The 21304-nt window shown below is 53.8% G+C and overlaps 1 protein-coding gene across 1 annotated transcript in view; it reads left to right on the forward strand.

The window, feature by feature from the left end:
- The window catches only part of SHB (SH2 domain containing adaptor protein B), a 129895-nt gene that overhangs the window by 30811 nt on the left and 77780 nt on the right, over positions 1-21304 (forward strand). Inside the window, exon 2 of the mRNA XM_058523546.1 lies at positions 15423-15543. Within this exon, the coding sequence (XP_058379529.1) occupies positions 15423-15543 (121 nt within the window). The remainder of the gene's footprint in view (positions 1-15422; positions 15544-21304) is intronic.

Raw genomic sequence — 21304 nt, forward strand, 5'->3', positions numbered from 1 at the left:
GCGAGGCCCGGAGGAATTTCAAGCTGGCGGCCCGGCGCCGGGGCCTCTTCCTCTACAGTTCCGCCGGTCCTCACTGTATGTGTGGACACTTGGATTTTTTGAATCCAGCTGGGCTTACCCTAACAAGATGAAAAATGAACCAACTCTACCATAAAATTATTTCCCACTTTACATGGAGGAAAATGAGACTTGCTTTACAGTCATCTTTGAAAATAACAGTAACTTGCTGCATACTGGGCACTGTCCAAGTATGAACTCTTGTTAATGCAGCAGGGGCCAACATTGAGGTTCACCCAGTGCTCCTGTGCTGAGTGATGCTTCCAGTGCACAGGTTTCGGGGTGTGGGGAGGGGACCCCAGGGCCTCTCCACTGCCTCCTGGCTGCTATGAACATCTTTAGAGCAGCGCTGGCGCTCATCCTCTCTAATGTAAGGATGCAGCGTGCGCTGCTTTTGGTGGTGGGTTGGGGGAGTGGGAGGAGGTGGGGTCCCCCAGGCAGGAAGGAGGAGGCAGTAGAGAGTGGAGGGCGGTAGTTGCTGGAAGCCGGGCACAGGCTGCATGCGGAAGCAGCCGCTTCCCCAGGTGTGGCCGGGCAGGTTGCAGGTGTGCTTCAGTCCCAGGGCAGCTGAGGAGGAGGAAGGGAGACTTCCAGCTGACTGAGGGAGTGTCAGGGGCGGCCCCTGCCCAGCTTGGCACCTCTGAGCCAAATTGGCAGAGCTTCCTCTTCCTTTCAAGCCTGCCTTCAGAGATTTCCTCCTGCTGTCAAGAAGGAACCCAGAATATATAAACTCATGCAACAGCATAGAAGAGCCGAAGTTGTGGTGTGAGGCTGGCCCAGGTTGAAACTGGCACTGCCCTGTGTGCTCTGAGGCCTTGGGGAATCTACTGAACCTCTCTGAGCTTTGATTGTCTCGTCTGAACGTGATGTAATTAGGAAGACGAAATGGGACGATGTATGTAAAAGTGCACAGTCGAGGGCCTGGCATGTGGTAGGTACTCCCTCCACCACCAGCATCGCCTCGAAGCCGCCTGCCAGTTCTAATCCTCTAGAATGCTCAGGCTCCTGGGGGTCTGGACTAAGGTCCTCAGGTCCTGGCCCCGGAGAACCCTGGCCTCCAGGAGGCAGTCTCTGTGAGTCCCCCATGGCCCCAGGTCTCGGCTGAGAGGCGCGTGAAGAGAGGAAGCTGCTGGTGGGGTGGGATGTCTTGTGACAGCCACAGTATCAGCGAGGGGCTGCGCCTCCCCGATCACTTAGTTAACGCAGCAGCAGTGGATCGAAGTGCGCTCTTTTGAAATTGATAAGTCTGGGACTCAGCCCAGGATCCCTTTGCCTCTCTTTAAGAAGAGAACGTTTCCAGTGGCAGGCGATTTATGGCCTTCCGTTGGGAAGGGGATTTTACAGTGTGCGTTAGTAAATTGGGGCCACTGCGTGCCTGCTTCGTGAGGCTGCTGTCGAGCACTGTGTTGGTGTTTCATAGCGGCGAGTCCTCAGGGGTGTTCAGGAACGTGCGCTTGGAGTGAGAGGGACACCGAGAGAGAGGGGCAGGGAAAGCCAGCGCCCATAAGTGGTGGACACACCCCGGACCAGTGAAACCCAAAGGAGGGTGTGATTTTTAAAATGTTGGAAGAGCTGAAATACCCATGTGGCCCACTGCTTCTCCCAAAGCATAGTGACCACCAGTGGAATTAGAAAAATGAAAAGTTAGGGAGCTTTTTATGAAGCTAAATTCTTTGAGTTTAAAGGACTGTACTTTATTCTTAATTTCCTTTTTGCTGTTTATTGTTACTGTTCTTTCCTTTAGGAAATGTCAGTGAGGACAGATGGTAGTTGGGTTTCTTTTAGTGTTGTGATCCTGTGTCCTTTCCCCTCCTCTGTCTGGAATTATAGTGGTCCGTGAAATCCAGGATTCTGGCCCTGAGGACCCACTCTACCCTCTCCATTTTACAGATGGGGAAACTGAGGTCCTGACAGGCAGTGTGACTGAGCTAATGGTGCCCAGCTGGAGAGAGGAGGGGGTTAGAGCTTGGGCCTCAAGCTCCCTGTGGAAACTTCTGGATGTGGAGGACCATCAGGATCAGCAACATAATTTATGGGGCCCACCCCGTGCAAAATAAGAATGCATGGGGGCTCCTCATTCAAAAATTGTTAATAGTTTCAAGATGGTGACAACAGAGCATTAAACAAAGTGCAGAGCCCATGTGACTGCATAGGCCACATGCCCATGCAGCTGGCCCTGGGCACCACAAATCTCAACCTCCCTAGAGTACTGGCATTTAAAATAAGAACCTGTAGCACTTAACCCAAGAAATGAGGTGCATTGGACTGGGCCTTTGAAAGGGCCCAGTTAGAGCGTTTCCTCTGCTCTCCACAGACCTGTGAGGAAGCTGGAGGTTAGAGAGAGAAGCCAGTGGGGGATAATAGAGGTGAGGCCTCTTAGACACCTAGAGGAAGGAGGCAGGGCAGGCGATGTTTATCTGGGCTCTTGCTGCCATCTCACCCACAAGTGTTTGCTCTGGTGGCTCCCTGTCTCCATGGAGGGGTGTCGTGCATCGCTGAGGACCGGTGGGTCTGGGCCGCCTGTCCCAGGAGCCCAGGCCAGGCCTGTTGGTAGTGGGTTGGGTGGGGCAGGTGTCCTCTGATGGGAGCAGCAGCTGGCATGGAAGAGCCTGGGCCAGGCAGAAAACTGGGCTGGTGCAAATGACCGGGGTTCACGGTCACGGCTGGTGGGCAGTGCCCTTGCTGGACTTCGCTCACTGGACTTTTTTGGTTTAGGGTGGACTACAGCTCTTCTCTCTTTGCCCTTTGGCTGTGGTAGAGTGCACACATCTGACCTCATAGCACGTCTGGGAAAAACAAGTCAAGGTCCATGCCCTGCTGGAGCACATGAGAGTGTGGGCATGTGTGCCTTCATGGACATGCGTGTACATGCGTGTCCAGGTGTAGGTGCACACGTTAGGCATGTATATGTATATTTACCAAACACTTAAATGATGCTTACTTTGTGCTACGTGCATGGTTCTAAGCATTCAACAAATATTAAGACACTTATTCTCATAGCCACCTCATAAGGTAAATCTTAGTATTATTTCCACTTTATAAATGAGGACTCTAAGGATAGAGAGGTCAGGTAAGTCATGTGGCTTGCCTAAGGCCACGCAGCCAGTAAGTGGCCGAGCCAGGAAGTGTGCAAGTGTTCGAGTGAAAACATGCATGTTTATGGTGCCCCAGAGCATGAGAGGCCCCTTGTCGGCATGGATGCCAGGCTTCTCCTGGAGAGAAATGGCCCGACAGGCCCTCTGTTGATTTGTTAACTCATGGACTCATCCAGCATTTGCTTCCTCCCCTTTCTGCCAGGCTGACACTAGGCACGGGGGGTGGGGATAAGTGGTGGTGAAAGCCTCAGGCACTGTGGCCGCACCCTGGGCTTTTCAGGACAGAGGCTGCTGTGGTCTGAACTCATTCACATGTTTACAGATTAGGCATTGCTGGGGAGGGGTCCGGGGCCATGGAAGGGAGGCTCCAGGAGTAGAGAGGATGAAGAAGAATGTGTTCCTGAGCCTAGAAAGCTCAGCGGTCCTGTGTCCACTGTCCATCTCCCAGGCACTGGAGAGGGCCTGATCAGAGAGGAGCCTGCGGAACAGGCAGGTGACTCGCAGGGAGCGAGCAAGTGTGCACGTCCGTGTGTGCCGTGTTTTACTGTATTTCTTTCCAGTCGTTTTTCTATGTACATAAGCATACTTCTTTTTTTGGATGTTATATTTTAGAAAAATGGAATCTTCCTCTAAGTACTGTTTTGAAACCTGATTTTTGTCAATTGCTGAAGTGCCAAGATTTGTTTTTTTAATCAATAAAGGTTCCGTAACCTCTTTTACTGGCTGCATAGTGGGCGTCCTCAGGTGACCCACCCCATCCTGGAACGGGCATTGCCAGGTCAGAGTTTTCTCCCTTCTGCACTTCTGGTTGTGGCCTGAGCCATATGTGTCTGCACAAAGGAGGAGATGCGATTTTAGATTATGTCAGGAAAGGTGTCACTGAAGGCCCTTGCTTCTCTCTCTGTGGGGTTGTGAGCCAGCACGGGTTGCCAGCATCCCTGGCTGCAGGATGGGTGATGTGGGGACACTGTGGTGCTCTGATACTCCACTAGCCAGTCGTGATGGGCTGTGGCCTGTCCACACGCTGGCTCCCTGTGCTGGGGTCTGTGCCCACGAGGCCTTCCCAGGTACTCAGTTGGTACACCAGCCCACCTGTTGGACAGGAGCTCCGGCTCTCCCGGAGGGAGACATTGCAGGCCTCTGCAGGGACTAGAGGCTCATCAGGGTCCGCATTTGGTTTTGCCCAGGTGCTTCTTGAGGGAGCTGCCTGCTTGATCTCCTCCTTGTGGAACTGTGGCCCTGGACCCCCAGGGCTTCATGTGGGGAGGCTGCTTGCACTAGGGAGAGTGGCCTCTGGGAAGGGCCTGAGTCCATGATTCTGTACAGTCTCCATTGCATGTGCAAAGCCATTATCTGCTCGCAACCCCGGGAGGGAGGTGGGACAGGGAGACCCTTCTTCCCATTTCACAGATGAGAAACGGAGACTCAGAGGAGAGCAGTGATGTGGGCCGGCTGGGGGCCAAGTTGTCAGAGCCCGGGTCAATCTGACTGGCCTCATATTGCTTCAGTTGGGGTAAACTTACCAGGTGGGACCTTTAGCTCACTTCCCTCCCTCTCCGGGAGGCTCTTCCCAGTCCTAGGCAGCCGAAGCTGTCAGGCTCCGCCAAGTCCCTCCTGCCTCCCCAGTCTGGCCTTCTCCAGCGGGCTGTACCCACATCTCTGCCCAAGAGCTTCGTGCAGAACTTGGAATGGAGACGGCCACCCTTCCCACACACGTGAGGCAGGCCAAAGGTGGAGGCCGAGAGAGCCTCCAGCGGCGACCCCAGGAGGTAGTTGGTGTCTGGCCCCGGGCTCCCTCGCCTTTGGTAAAGTAATTCTGAGGAGTGGGTTGTGCGCGATTTCCCAGAGTTTGCCTGTTGGGTGAAGCTCTGGTTGCCCACCTTGGTAGCTGGCTTGAGTACCCAGCTTTCCTGCTGCCTTCCCTTTCCCGGCCCATTTCCCCACGCCTTGTAACTGTTACCTCCCAAATAAACTGCTTCTTGAACCTGAGTCCCGGCTTTAGGGTCTGCGTCTGGGCGAACCCAGACTAAGGTGCATGGCCTATGGCGTCTCAGAGGAGGAAGCATCCTTCCATGTTCTCTCGTGCCCTCGCCCATGCCAAGACAATGTGCAACCATTAGGTTACCCTTGGTCCATTGACTCGTCTCCTCCTACCTCGGGAGGAAGATGTTTTCCCAGTGAAGGTGGGAGAGCTCAGGCCCAGAGTGGGTAGGAGACACGCCCAGAGCCCACAGCTGGTGAGAAGCCAGGAAGCACTGAAGCTTGGGTCTCTGAATCCAGGACCACCCTGTATGTCCCTGCCTGCCCCGCTCCTGCCCAGCATGCCTTGTGGGGTCCCTGCTGGCTATGGTATAGAGGGAACCGGCTCCAGAACCTGCCTCCCCTTCACCCCTGCACTTACTGCTGTGCCTGGCACATGCCAACTGAGTAACTCCTGCCTCTAACCATGCCCACCCTCCCCGGAGAGGTGAACTGAGTAACACTGTCCTCCCCAGGAGATAGGAAGCTCCCCTGGGGCAGGGGAACAGGCCTGCCTTTGCTCACGCTGCATCCCAGCTCAGAGCTCCTTGCCTGGCACATCATAAGCACGGGGTAAATATGATTGAACAAGCCATTGACACCATCGCAGACAGTGTGACAGTGCAGAGCCCTCTCCCCAGTCACTTTCCTGTACATTAGAAGGTGCCAAGTACCTATGAGAAAAAGTGCTTTGGGGTACAGGATAGTTTCTTAGCCTAGAGGACTGCATGTGAGAAAGAGTTCATCAAGGCTAGTTTGCTGGAGGATTCGAGAAGATGGCATTATTTTAAAAAGTGAATCACCATTTATTGAATACCCACTATTAAGCTGAATGTAATTGGGAACCCTCAAATACGGTAGTGGTAATTATAGCCGATGCTGCGTGTCCTCAATAAAAAGGTAGTGACTTGGGGGAGGGCAGCTGTTTAGTGTTGCTTGTGTCTTAAAGATGCTTCGGTCTGCCTTGCAGTTCCCGTGTTGGAAATGTGTATGCATCATCCTAATGGGCCCCATTTGGAGAGAAACGACCCTTCACTTAGTACAGGTCCTGTGCCACTGTCACTGATAATTGAAACGCAGTGCGCCAGCCCTGATTGCCTGGGCTGCACCAGGCCCGAGCGCCTTCTCCTTGTAACCTCTGCTCTGAGCACGGGGCACGTGCTGGTGGGATAAGCCCCCTCGCTCAGCCCCTGCTGCTCACCCCCAGGCCCTGCATGGGGCACAGCCCTCAGGAACAGCCTTTGGCTTCTCGGCCTTGCTGTTTTTCTTTGCATACTTTTCTTGTGAGTGCACTGGAGAAGGTGTTCATACTGTTCAGAGCCTCTGACACCGTGAGAAAGCCCCGAGGGCAGTCCCGATCCTTTTTGGGGGAAGGGCGTGGCAGGTGGGCCAGGCCTGTCGGGAATGGAGAAATGACTCGGAATTCAGCCATCTGAAACCCATTTTGGAAGCAGGCAGGCTATAAATACATAGGTCACCAAATGACAGGTTGTCCTGCCTGCGGTTGGGATTTGGAGGGGGTGTGGTTTTGTCACCCTGCTGATGAGCATTGTGGTACTGGATATCCAGGTGACCTCCGCCAGACCCTTCCCCTCTCTAGGCCTCGGTTTCCTCTTCTGTAAGACGAGATGGTTTGAGATACTGAGAATGGCACCTGACATCTCTTGAGCGCTCGCTGTGTGCGGGCCCCATTCTGAGTAGATCACTGATGTTGGCTCATTTAGTCCTCCCCTCGTTGTCATTTTATAGATGAGGAAGCTGAGGCACAGAGAGGTAAAGGACTTTCAGAGCCGCCCCTGCTCCTGACGGCACGTCCTCCTGGCCTTGTGGCCTTAGTGCCCTGCAAGGGAAAGGAGAAATCCCCATCTTACCCTTCTTGCCCCAGGGCGAGTCTGAGAGCACTTTCTAGGCAGTGGCCCCAATCCCCAGGAGGAGCACTGGTCCCCCCTTGAGCAGGAAGCTTGGAAGAAAGGTGGGTGGAGGGTGACGGGGTTTGCAGGAGGGCTGGGCAGCACTGAGCCAGAGCTCAGGAGAGGAGGCGAGGCTCAGGGTGACCCCGAGCAGACCGAGCCGTCTGCGGGATGAGTGGTGGTCCTTGCAGGAAGTGCTAGGGTGCTTTTCCCGGGAGGCAGTTGTGATGGATACACCATGAAAATTTTAGGAATGACTTTAAAATAAAAATCAGCCATACAGGTCTTGCAGAAATAATGTGGACCTGGAGTTAGGAAACATTTGGTTACCTGTTTATAGCATTGACCTTCAGCCCTACCCTTGGGGCCTCCTGCTCCCCGGTAAATTCATGGTTTTCAGACTGTAGATATTGGTGCATGCTGGGGTTCCATATGAGAGTTCCTTTGCACAAATTACACACATAAAAGTTTGAAACCCGCTGAACTAGAGACCATCTCCCAGGGCCCTTTCAGCTCTGACCTCACATGTAGTGACCCTGCAGACCCTTGGGTGCCTCTGTCCTCAGGACGGATGCACTGAATTCTCTGTCTATAGGCCCTGGCTGAAAGGAGTTATGAAATTCTAGGATTGAGCTATTTCTGAACTCAAAATAGAACCTGAGAGATGCTGAGAAGCCAGTCCCTACCACTTAACAGCCAGTTTCTGGGGTAAACAGGGCCCAACTGGGCTCCTCTCCAGCGCCCTCCCACCCAGGATCCACATCCTTCCCCACAGGGTTAAACTGAAGGAGGGTGGGTGTGTGTGAGTGAGGAGTGGGGGGGTGCTGAGCAAGCCGGCAGAGAGGAGCTGACAGAGGCTGTAATTTGGAATGCATTTTTCCTAACAAGTTGGAGCCTGCAGGTGTCTAGGCAAGCAGCTGTGGCCATGGGAGGGGCAGGACTGGAAAGACCAGTGGAGACCACTTTGAAACACCCCTCACTTCCTGACACGTAGAAGCAGGTAACTGGCTGGTCTGTAAAGAAGCATTTACAACAGATCCCCCGAGGTCTGCTCAAAGCAGTGGAGGGCGGCTGCAGAGGAAGACTGCTCTAATGTGACTCCCGTCCCAAATGACTGAATTAGGTGGTCGTGAGCTCCCTGCCACTGGAGGTGGGTGGGCAGAGCACTTGACTTCCATGCGTGAAAGAGGGGCTTAGGACTTGAGGTGACTGCCTGGCCGAGTCAGACCTCAGAGCAGAGAAAGGGAACCAGTCCTAGGTCAGTGTGGAAGAGTGCCCTCCCCACCACCTGCTTTCCGGGAGTTATGGCCGAATGCGTGAATGTAGCTAATTAATCTTCCCCAAATTAATTTCCTTACCATGTCAGAAATGATTTATTGGCGTGCCTGTGAGGAGAGTGGGTCTGTGATGGTTAAAGCCAGGGATAGGGAGAGGTGAACAAGGGGGCTTGCCTGTGTCTCCTTGTGGGGCGCCCCACAGCCCTGTGTGTGTTGCAGCCTGGTTCCGTGGACCCCTCGGAGCCCAGGACGTGGGCCATAGACCAGAAGTACACCCTGCTATCTCTCAGCACACAGGCAGGTGGCCCTCAGGGTCCCGAGAGGTTCTCTGCCTCTTGGCCAGGTGCCCCGACTGCGAGGTGCATCTTACCGAAAGCATAAAAGGGGGAAAAGGATTGTTCACAAACAGCTTTCTTTTTGTGGTTGGGAAATATGACAGCTATTGTCATGCCTAATTGCAGCCAGTTTTCTCTGTGTAATCACTGGGGCCTGGACGGCGATTTCTTCTCGAGTCTTTGTCTTCCCCACTCGATTTTCAGCTTCTCGTGGGCAGAGACTCCAGCACTTAGCTCGATCCTGGGCACCTAGGAAGTGCCACCATAGCCTTTTCTTTGGCAACTACTGACATGTCCTCAAATCATCTCATTCTTTGCTCCTCACAACATTCATGTGAAGCTGAGAAGGCAAACAGTTTTGCCCCATTTCACAAGTGAATTGCTGAAGCGCAGAGATAAAGCAGGTTGCCAGAGTTACCCAGCCAGGGTATAGGCCAGCTCAGCTCCAGAATCTGCTTGTCTGGGCTGTCCCTGCTTGGCAGTGTTCTTTCTGCCGCGTCACTTGCCTTTCTGTGTATTTGCACAGCCCCGGGCAGCTGCTGCAGCCCAGCTGCCACTGGTCAGCCTTGGGGCCTTGGAAACGCTGCCTGACTCAGTCACACTGGGGGTTCTGCAAACAGCCACCCACCCTGGCCTTCCTTGAAGCCAGAGTTTGCCACAGGGCAGCAGAGCTGCGCTAGGAAAACAGCCCAGCTAGGAAAACAGCCCAGACGGGTGGTAGCCAGTGAGCTGACCTCCACCCAAAGCAGACGCCCACCTTAGAGCCTCTGCTCAGACACCCAAATGGCAGGAGCTCCCGTTCCCAGGCAGCATGTCCCTTTATTGGCTGTTAGATGTCCTTCCTGACTCACTGAGCCTGCTTCTGTATGGTTTCTGGGTGTGTGCAGAACATCTATCCACTGCCTCTTCTCTGGGCAGCCCTCTGGTCATTTGAAGCCCTCTAAACCCTGTTTTGTTAATGCCATCTCTTGGTCAGCATAGGAACAGAATCTCTGTCGTGGAGACATTAGGCCTGCTAGGGCCTGTGTCACGGTGGGTCCCAAAGGAGGACCAGGATTTCTGGCTGCTGCTGCCACCTCATGCCCCACAGGCTGTTTGCTCACCTTCCAGGAGCCCTCCTGACCCCCAGAGTGGGCGAGAGGGCCAGATTGCCTCTGCTCTGGAGGGCTGTGTGGCTCCTGGGTTTCAAGCTGGCAAGCCAAGACAAAGTGCCCCAGGCCATCCTCTCCTAGTGCCCCCACACAGCCAAACGGCAGGCCAGGCATACGCCATACCATATTTTCAGCCAGGGGAATCGTGTGTGTTGAAGTACGATAGTCAGCACCCACCACCTCACTAAGGCAAAGTGAGTGCATCTCGTCTTAGTTGCTCTTTCAAGTGGCTCGAATGCAAGGGGGCTTGGTCTTAACCTGGGGCGCCTGACCTTTCTGAAATGCGCCCAACACTTTGTGGGCGTGTATAAATGTGATGGAGGAAGCCACAACTTGATCAGTTACCAGATTCCCAAAGAGACCTGTGACCCCCAAACTGTTAAGGAAAGTAATGTACAGTCTAAATGGCGAATTGATGAGGAAATGGTCCAACTAGGGCCATGTAGAACAATCCCAGGTGTATTCGTGTGCAGTTTGCTTTGGAGTGGAGCAGAAAGAAGTCATGGGCCTGGAAAGGACCCAGGACCCCATGGGGTGCTGCCCCTCACTTTCCAGGGATAGCAGAGCAGCACGGGCTGGCAGACTTACCTTGCCTCATCCAGCAAGTGGCTGAGCTGGGGCAGCCTGATGCTGCTGGTTTCCACAGGCAGCAGAGCACGTGGAGGCGACTGCAGGGCTCGGAGGAGGGCCCTCGGGGCGGCGGGGACGGCACAGATCTCCCGCTCCTGGAAGGTGGGGGCCTCTCCACCTCTCCACCCCTCCTTTTTAGCAGGTCTGAGTGACTCCAGCAGGGATGCCCCGGTTGGTTCAGTAGTGGCTCCTCACCACAGTCCCACTGGCCCTCCCTGGAAAGTTTGCTGAGAGCCAGGTAGACTTTAGAACAGAGAGCCTTGTACAGCCTCACGGCCGGGGATGGTGTCGTCCTCATGGGGCAGGGCAGGATCTTGCTCTGTAGTGTCCCCCCGGCACGGGCCAGGCCACGTTGTTCAATCTGGGGCCAGCCCTCAGGATCGCAGAGGAGGCCATTACCTCCACATCTTAGATCCTGGAGATGGACCAAGGCGTGTTGTGTCATCTCTTATCCAGTTGACCCTCAGGGGTGAAAGCAAGAGAGCTGCATTTAATACCGACTTCTGGCACCACTTGAATGAGCAGGGCTGAGAAATATCTGGGAAAAGTGAAATTCCAGAGTAACATTAGGAGGCTTAGCTTTAGATTGATTGGGGAGGGGCCTGGCTCTACCTTAATGTTTCCCAAACTTTCCTGATAAGAATCACCTGGGTTGCTTATTAAATACACAGATTACAGGGGCTAGGAATCTGTTGTTTTTAACAAGCGCTCCAGGCCATTCCTATCTTCAGGCCAGTTGGGGAAACAGTTTATCTACTGAACTGAAATAGCCTATGAAGAGGAGCGCTTTTGTAGAAGTTGAGTTTTGCATGTAATACATTAATAAGTTTTCTTTGTTTGAAACTTCCTCCAACCCCTCCATTCCCTGTCTCTCCCTCCTCCCAGAGGAGGTGTCAGTTTGAAGTGTGTATCTCCCCAGACCTTTTCTTTACACTAAATCGAGATACAGGTTTCTGTTTTATTTTTCATTAATAGGTATCACGTTGTATTTATCATTCTACAACCTGCTTTCTTTCCGTTCAAAGCTATGTCGTGGAGAGAACTATGTTAATGCACATAGAGTGACTGCTCTTTTTTTTTTTTAATCTGCTGCATAATATTCCGTAGTATGGACCGGGCACAGTGTATGTCGCAGTTCTCCTATTGATGGATATAGCAGGTGCTTGCAGTTTCTCATTATTACTTGCTCCAGTGAGCATCCTTGCCCATGTCTCCTTGTGCATATTTGGGAGTAAATACGGAGAAGTGAAACTGCTGGGTCAATCCATGTGGATTTTAATGGATTCTGCCAAAAGTTATCCTTCAAAGTGGCTCAACCAATTTATCTTTCCTCCTGGAGCATGTGGAGAGGACCCCGTTCTCCACACAGGTGCAGCTTGTCTTGCAAAAGCATTATGGACTTGTGGCCAAGTGGCGACACCCACCTTCCTCTAGTGCTTCCCTTTGGGATGAACAGGAAGACTACTTCCTATCCCAAAGCTAAATCTCCGAGATAAAAACACCCAGCCTCAGACTGCTGGGAGGGAGGGCCCGTTCCATCCAGCAGTGTGCACAGAGCAGAAAGGAGGTGTGTGGAGCCAACTCCCAGTCTGCAGCCAGCTCACAGAGCCTTGTCAGAGAGGCGGTGGGCCTGGTGGAATTCTAGAACCCTCTGGGCTACAGTGGGCCATGTACAAGACAAGGGGAGGTTGGAGCAGGTCTCGTAAGGACCCTTGGTGTTGCTGCTTTATGGGCCTGTGAAAGTCCTTTAGGGGCACTGGGCTGACCTGGGGTCTCTAGTTTTGTTTGAAAACAAGAAAAGGCTTGCCTGGGGTTCAGCCATAACTTGGCTCCTTTTTCGGAGATGGACCAGCACTCCCATCCCAGGAGGCCAAGAAAACCAGTGTGGCTGCTAGTTAGGCAGCCGCACTTGGACAGCACATCTTTCTACTGTAGCTGCTCAGCTCCATAGTCATGGCCTGGGTTCCACTCTCAACTCTGCGCCTGCCCCGTGGGACCACGAGTAGGCCACGTGAAGGGGTCCAGTGCCTGTCAGGTCTTCACCAATCCAAGATGAAAATCAAGGGGAGCTTCTTGTGTGCCCAGGTGGCCTGACCTGCAGAGAAGTCCGGGCTGGCTCCCTTTTGGTTGAATTGTTCAATTAGATTTGAGGGACTTGTCTGCTGAGTGTTTTAAAGCAAAGCAAAAGCAACCCCAGCAGGAATCCATGCCCTCATCTGGAGAAACTCATGCCCTTTCTTTTAATCAGAAAGTCAGCAGCCGTCACTCAGGCCCCCTGCCCAGCTGTCCTGACACAGTGAGCCCTGGGCAGCTTGGACAGTGGTCACACCGCCCACTGCTTGTGGCTGGGGCCCATGGCATGGCACATGGCGCTCTGGTTAACTGCCCGCTCAGCTCTCCTAACACCTGGTTAAATTTTTACTCCAGAAGCCAGGACATGATTTTGCAAAAGATCAGACAGCTCAGTGAGTGTTTGCTGAGTTTCAGGTTACTCAAACCTCAAATTCCCTCCCCTCTGCTAACCTCACTTTGAAGCTTGAAAGCAAATTGATTAAATAATCATTTTAGGAACCTTCCTATTTGCTTCTTAAACTAATAAAATTGTAAAACTTTTTGTTTAAACAGAAGGATTTTCAGCTGTCAGCAGGTGTAACTGTAACCGTATGTCAGCAGAGACCAGGGGCTTCTCCTGGTTTTAGGATTTGTAAATTCTTGTTGAAACGGAAGTAAGCAGGGCAGGCAGCTGGGGGCCCTATGACAGCCCAAGCTCAGATCTCATTTTAATTAGAAAATACAGATAGTACCTACTGAACCAAAGGCCTCCCAGAGCTCCCGTCCCAGGGCGAACAAAGATTTGGTTTATATCCTGCAAGCCTCGGTGTCTGCAAATTACAGAGGACTTTTGAGAGGAGCTGGAATGTTGATTTCTAGATTACCGAGACTGCAGCCCCCTTCCTCCCCTGCCTTCTCCCTAAATGATTTTGCTTTCTTGGAGAAATATTTGCTCCCATCCTCACTGCAGAATAGATGGAGGATGTTCAGGTTGGAAAGACACAGGAAGGAAGGCCGGGTCGAGAAATGAGATGAGGTGTCATCCACAGCAGGTTCAGCATTTTCTCCATTTGGGCTTCTGCTCCCTTGCGCTCTGAGACACAAAACCCTGCACCAGACCGGCGTCTGAGCTGTTCTGTGGACGGTGGTTCACGTGTGTAATTTTCTCCCTAATGTGTTCTGCACATGGTAGAGTAGAAATATCAAGTGAGAGACGTTGCCAGGCCCAGCTCTCCCCACCCCCTCTTTCCCCTGCCTGGTGTCATTTGAGCTTCGTAAGTCTCAAGAAAGGCCACCATTACCATGTCAGCATCTGGAGGCGGCCCCACTGGGCCTCGGAGCCTGCCCCGTGGCCGAGGTGGAGCAGTGCTGGGGCGGCGGCCGCTGCGCACATGCTCCGTGGCTTCACTGATCAGCTCGCTCTTGTTCCGAGAGCAGTGACCGCTGTGTGCTGTGCCTTCTGTCGGCTCCCGGCCACACGCCAGCATTGGGGCTGCTGCCCACTGTCCCTCCACAGGCATCACATTCCCAGCAGCTGGAGGTCACTCGCTCCGCCTGCCAGGGCTGCTACCACAAAGTGCCATTTACCAGGCAGACAAGGGGGGCTTTTCTCTCCCCTGTTTACAGGCCCCTCAAATGCCTTACATTCCAGGAGCAGGGAGAGAGGAGGCTCCTGTGGTTTCTAATTAAACCCACAATTTAAATAACAATTCCTATAACCCCAAAGGTTAAGAGAAATGCTCACCTCCTCCTCCGGGAGAGGCAGCTCGGTGGCCCCAGGCTGAGGACTTGCCCTTTGTCCGATGTGAGACCAGAGGGGCAGATAACTGGACAGAATCACAGCCAGTTGTGGGGGAGCGGGGATGCATTGAAGGGAACGGTGCTGGTGGGTTCCTGTCCTTCCCCTCTGGTAAGTGTGCCCCTCAGGAAGGTTAGGAAGTAAGATATGGGAGGAAAAGTTGCCATTTTTACTCTTAGCCTCCAACTGAGAATTTTTACCCTTCTCCAGGGGAAATGTGGAATTTGTCTCTGAAGCGTTCAAATCCCAGATTCCCACATTCTCACGGGACTCCCCTCCCTGCCCCCACTGTCTAGCCCCAGGTGACTCACTTTGTTTGTTGTGAAACTTCCCGGTGTTCTGGAATACAGACAAGTGAGGAGGCCCAGAAGAGCCCTGGGAGGTAGAGGATCTGGCTGAGGGTCTTGGCCGAGCCCCTGTCCCCTCTGGACTTCAGTTTCCCCATCTGTTACAGAAGGGTCTTCCAAGCCCTTTCTGCCCTGGTGGTTTGTCCATCATCCCTGAGCCGCTGTTGTGTTTTCCGTGGGCCTTTCTGGGGCCACAGGCATCTTTGCAGTGCGTTGATCTCACCGGATTGTTGTCTGATTACCCAAGGCATGGTTGTGTTCCAGATGTGGTGAAAATGGAATGCTGAGCATAATTATCTCTGGACAAGCTCTTCTATGCCTCGGCCAGCACCAGGAGCATGTCAGCGTTTCTAGGCTTTTTGCGAGCTTGTTTCCAACTTTCCTCCTTTTCCATTCCATTAAATTGAGCAACTCACATTCCCTGAAGACACCCTCCAGGTTCTTGCCTCGGTGCCTGTCCGCCCAGATGCCTTCTGTTCTTACCGCGCTGTGCCCAGAGCGGCCACACTGCATCGCAGGCTCAGAGGGCCCCCCTTGCGATGGAGCACTGCCAGTGTGGGGCGCTTTGTCACCTCACAAGAATTGGAGCTCCCTGAGGGCACGCTCCAGCTCTGGTTGCCGCCCCCACCTCCCTTCTCGCTGGTATGGAGCAGGCTCGGTTTGTGTTGGTTGGTGCAAAGCCTGGCTGTGAACAGAAGTGAAGCAGAACGCCAAAGGTGGACTCACCCCCCTGCCACCTTCCTCCCTGCAGGTGACCATCGCTGATGACTACTCGGATCCCTTTGATGCCAAGAATGATCCCAAGAGCAAAGCGGGAAAGGGGGAGAGTGCTGGCTACATGGAGCCCTATGAGGCCCAGAGGATCATGACAGGTAAGCAAAGCCACAGGGAGGTAGGGAGGACACTCTGGGCAGTCCCCAGCCAGCCTCAGGGGAAAGTTTGTGCTTTCAAGGCGGTAGCTGGGGGCAGCGCTGTGTTGAATCTTCACCACAGTTGACCAGTTTATGTTTCACCTCCATCAGGAAGACCCTAGCACAGTGAAAATCCAGATACCAGGGCACCAAGTGCAGGTAACCAAAATAGGGCCTAAGGAGTAAATAGGGAGAAAAGGGATGAAAGTTCTATCAGGAATTTCTGATACAGCATTTGAAATAGAAAACTTAACTTGGAGCTTCCTAGCAGCCAGGGCAATAAAAGAAACAGGCTGGATCACCTTGCTTTCATTACCTAGTAGAGGGGGCAGACTAGATCATTAGAGACAAAATTATCCCTGGCCCCACACGAGGAAATCTTTGTTTGGGGCTTGGAAGCAGCATAAAGAGCCCTGGTCTGTGTGGCAGGTTATGGGAAATACAGAGACTTTCTCTCTGTGGCTGTTTTCCTACTGGCCCTTGATGACAAAAGTTTATCAGAGCAATTGTATGGGGCCCAGAAGATGTGGCTGGGTGTGCAGTATCTTGAGGCCTGTTTTCACCAGGAGCATCTTTAAAGAATGAGCAGTTACTAGATATCAGCCATCTCAGACAGACCCTGGGCATGGGCCTGGTGGTGGGGACATCGCAGGCAGAGGAGAAACCGCCCAGGTGGGTCCTCCTGGCTCAGGAGGATAGTCCAGAGACAGAAGAGCACTGTGTGGGCCAGCCCCTCTCACCCCGCACAAGGCGAGAACATGAGCAGGGGCACAGCGTGTGGGCGGGTAGCCAGGAGCAGGGCGAGAGCCACACCTTATTTTGAGGCCTGTGTGTCTTGCGATTTGGGGTACAGATGCCTCCTCTGTGGCCCTCTTATTTGTTTATTTTGTGTCCATGTCTTTGAGCACTTTCTCTTGATTCCTCTCAAATTAGAGGAAGGAAGGGAAAGGAAGCGACGTTTACCGAGCGCTCTGTGTATGCTAGGCCCGTGCCGAACGCTCTCGCAGGGCTGTGGAGACCGCGTAGGGCAACTGCTGAAGGGTCTGGCTGCGAGTCCAGGCCCTGCTTCCGGGACTCTGCCTCCTGTGCTTCCTGTGCATGGAAAGCAATGCTCTGGCCACTTTGTGAGGGGCTCAGGCAGGGAGTGCTTGACCAGAGGGACTGAGGCCAGACTTCTGTGGGGCCGCCCCTCAGCTCACTCCCACTTTCCTGATCTTTCCTGGCGGAGCAGCCTTTGGGGACAACAGGAGCAGAGCTGAGCATGTGCTGGGGCCGGGGTCCCCAGGGAGTAACTCAGGGAAGCAGGTCTGCTGGTGGAGTCTCCTCCCTGCACTGCAGTCCCCCCACCCACGTGCCGTCACCTCCACCGGGCCTGGTGAAACACCAGCTCCCTGGGAGCACTGGGGTGTGCCAGCGGCAGGCCTAGCTCTGGCCTCAGGGCCAGCTGTGGCCCCACTGCTCCCCTCGGCTCCCGCCTGTGTTGTATTCAGTGGGTGTCAGCCCAGGCTTAAAGGAGTGGTGGTTACAGGAGTGACGTTGGGACCCTGGCACATTCAGATGTCAGGGCAGCAAAGATCTTCGAGGTCATCCAAACCCAACAGCCTCATTTTACAGATGGGGAAACTGAGGCGAGGGAGGGAGAGGGACTTGCCCAAGGACACTTGATAAGCTGGAGGCAGACTGCCAAGTGCGGCCTGTGCTTGGCAGGGCAGTGTCTGGGGTGGAGCCCTGAAGGAAGCGCCGTGTTTGTGTTTGGGTAGCTGGGACACGAGGAAATGGCAGGAGCCATCTGAGGCTGGAGCCCCCGCCGGGCCTCAGGCGCCATCCTGGGCCCTTTGACATACGCGCTTACTAAGCCTCACTGTGTCCCTGCAAAGGAGGTGTTGTCGCATTTTACAGGTGAGGGAAACTGAGGACAAGTCACTTCCCTGGGGTCACACAAGTAGATGTGATGGGGCTCAGACCTGCATCTATAGGACAAGGGGACAGGGGGCTACAGGGGGTTGGGGAAGGGACATCTGCTGGGAGCCTGGACTTTGCGGAGGGTCCGCCACTACCTGGCGTCTTTGGAATGGAGCTGCCTTCCCCCCGGTGCTGCCGTGGACCTCAGCGGTGAGTAGCCATTCCCCCGGGTAGAACTGTCCTGTGGGACTTTGGCTTTTTAATGAGGCACACCCACGGGGGCCGGGTCCCAGGCAGGGCAGGTGAAGTTCCCCAGGAACCTGCTGAAATCTCATGCATTCTCTCTCCGAAGAAGCATCCTTGCATGTGCTGCTCTGGGCTTTCTCCCTAGCCTGTAGGCCGTGCCCAAATGGACCCACATTTTATGTTTTTAAGGAAATAGGTGATTCAACAGGACGTGTTCTGGTTGTAATGACCTTGCTGCAGCTCCCTTTGACTCAGAATTCCTTGTGTGTAACGTCACTGCGTTACTGATGGCAGGGACGGGGGTTGGGTGAGCCGGCCGCATCAACATTCGAGGAAGCAGCTCCTCTGAGTGGTGGGGGAGACGGGGGGTACGGATGGGGGGACAGAGGGGGTTGCTGGTGATGGCAGGGGAGCAGGGGATGGCACAGAACAAGTTGCGTTCAGCCTTTAGGGTGCCCTTTTTTGCTGCTGTGACATTTATGTGTATGTGCATGTCCCTTCCAGGAAGAGGGCAAGCATCTTGAGAACATAAGAATGACTCCGCTGGGAGGAACGTGCCCTCCTCCTGAGACGGCGTGCCTCTCCATACTGGCACACAAGGAGCCCAGGCTGGAGTCCAGCAGATCTGGGATGGCCACTTGCTACCCGAATGGCCCCTGGGCCTCAGTTTCCCACTGCGAGGCAGCCATGAGCATGCGGTCGGGAGTACTTCCGGCTACTCTTGGCTGGGAACTTGCTGTTTGACCTTGGGCAGCACACTCCACGCCTCTGTTGTGACCTATTTGTGGCATGATGCGTTGGTCATCACAGCAACAATGGAGGCAGCTGCTAGGTTCTCTCATGCTTGTTAGCAGCACTTGATGTGAATTCTCACTGGACCCTCACCATCACATTTGAAAGTGTAGGTGCCCGTTTTACTGATGAAGAAACAGAGGCACAGAGAGGCTAAGTAACTAGCCCAAGGATGCCCAGCTGTGTAGTCAATTGTGGGGCTGACTGCTGAGGCCCTCTTTTAACCACCGTGCAGGACATTGTCTCCATGGCCCCCCAGCATGGCGGATGTGGCCTACGACTACCTGATGCAGTCTTGTTCTCTGCGCCCTTGGCTCCATGCAGCAGGTGCTGGGCAGCTTTGGCAGGTGGGCTTTTGTGAACGGAACTCAGCCCAGCCCCACGGCTGCAGCTGGGATGGAAGGCACGGAGATGCACGCCTTCTCCCCGGGGGCTCCTCTCACCCCGCTCCTTTTGTGTGCCTCAGCTTCTCTCTCCAGGCTCCCCTTTGTGTCACCCACAGGAGCTGAGTTCTGGCTCCGCGATGGAGGCTCCCTCTCCACAGGACCTCACAACCCAGGGCCCCTGGATCGCTTGGGCCTCCCTTTCTGCCCCCATTGTCTCTCTCACTCCACTAGCAGCTCTGGAGGTACCTCCTTAAAACTCGAGGGCTCTATGGAACCCAGAAGGAAAGCCAGTGACCCAGTCCAAGCTTTCCTTTTTATAGGGAGGGAAACAGGCTTAAAAAGTCATAATCCTTTTGAGATTTTTTTTAACCCACTGATTAAATGTGAGGCTGTCTTATGAGGCAGTGAGTTGCCCATCCTTAGAGGTATCCAAGCAGAGGCAAGACAGCCAGCACTGGGAGATGACATAAAGGTAGTTTCAGATGCATGGTTGGCTCAAGTGACCTCTGGGGTCTGTGTCAGCCCTGAGCTCTGAGACGTCATGATTCGCTGTGCACTGCCTCATTAGTTGCCCGGGACCAGCTCCACAAAGGGAGCACCTGAGACCAACTCTGAGTAGGAGAGGATCTGGTTAGGGCTGGCAGCTTCCTTTCTCAGCGCCAGCCTGGCTTGCGCTAACTGTTCAGTCCTGGTTCCCCTTTTTGTCTTGCTTGCCCATCTCTCGAGGTCAGATTCTGGGCTGTCCTTTTCCATGCCACCTGGGCCTCAGTTTCCTTGTGTGTAAGTTGAAGAGGAAGACTCAGAGCACTTCTGGGTTTCCTTCCTGCCCCGGTGTCTGTGTATTTGGTGTCCCCAGGCCAAGCCTCCTGTTGACCCAATAGAATCAGGCTGCCTCCTTCCAAACCCTGCTTCTCAGCCCATCCTTTCCTCTTCCCTGAGCCCTGATCCTGGGCTTGAGGTCCCCAGATGCATGGAGACCTGCTGATGCAATGGGAAGGGCGCTGGGCTGAGTCAGGCCAACTAAGGTGCCTGGGTGGGTCCGGATGCTTAACCTACTGAGGGCCACAGTGTCCTCACTGTAAAAATAGGGCACATGACACTGAGGTGAGTCTCAGGTGGAAGAACAAGCTTTGTACGTGTATGTGAGGTTATTGTTATTGGGGGGCAGAGGGCCTGTTTGGTCCTTCACTGGGTGTTCTGTGCTGTTGAATCCCTGTAGGGGCCCCTGCCCACCTGGAGGTGGGTGGCCAAACCAGCAGACACTGGAGCAGGTGGTCCTCAGGCCCCCTGCAGTGCGCTTGGTCAGCCTGGCCTGGAGCCCTTGCCACGCCCTGTGGTGTGGGAGACTGGACCGTGTAACTTGGGCAGGTACTGCCTCTGCCCCCGGGAGTATCCGTGAAGCAGGGAGACAGGCAGAGCCCTGGGTGGTCGGTGGTTGGTGCACGGAGGTGAGCTGGTGACTCTCCAGGAGTTCGAGGAGGGACAACGCTTCTAGTTTGGGTCATCCAAGTCGGGTAGGAGGTGGTGGTTATGAGACCTGAGTCTGGCAGCCAGGCAGAGGGAAGAGCTTGAGCCAAGGCATGGAAGTGTGGGACCTTTGTGCTGGAGGAGTGACAGGAGATGAGGCTTTTGATAGGATAATGATAGGAGGCGCATATGGGGCAAGAGCCTGCAAAGACTGATTGAGTCGTGAGCCTAGTGAGGCCACAGGCACAGAAGGTTTCTCAGCTGGGCTTCTTCCTCCCCCAACTTCAGCCTCAGGAGTTCTCAGCGGTACCCAGGTGGTGGTGGTGATGGGGATGGTGGTCATTGGTTTCTGCAGAGGGCTTCTGTGCGCCGGGCACTGCTCCAAGCGCCTTCCGGGATTAGCTCCTTTAATCCTCACAAGGAGCCTGTGAGGTGCAGGTACTTTCATCATCCCATTTCACAGATGAGAATGCTGAGTCTCAGAAAGGTTAATTAAGTGGCAAAACCAGGAAAAGCAACGCCCTCTGGGGCCCTAGCCTGCAGCTCACACTCTCGCACGTCCGTCCTGTGCTCCCAGAGGGTCTGCAGAAATAACTCAGAATTTTATAGTTACTTAGGCCCCCCGTTTTAGTGTGAACCCCCACCACCATCCCTTATAAAATTGTTCAAAGTGTCATCTCACAGGATGAATCACATAAACATTAACTGAAAGCATTTTCACATAATTTTTAATATGTAAGCAATTACACATTAAAAGGTCCTTAGCATGTTTTTATTATTGAATCAACTTTATAGGATAATAAGAGAAAATTAAAAGAAAGCCATTTCGCACAGAACCCCGCTGCCCTGACGTGGCTGTTTTCCTTGCTCACAACTTGCCTCTGCCCTTTTGAACTTCATGTGCTATCAGACACCCTCCAGATAAAGGC

The sequence above is a fragment of the Diceros bicornis genome, chromosome 28, assembly GCF_020826845.1.
Source record: "Diceros bicornis minor isolate mBicDic1 chromosome 28, mDicBic1.mat.cur, whole genome shotgun sequence".
Classification (NCBI taxonomy): Eukaryota; Metazoa; Chordata; class Mammalia; order Perissodactyla; family Rhinocerotidae; genus Diceros; species Diceros bicornis.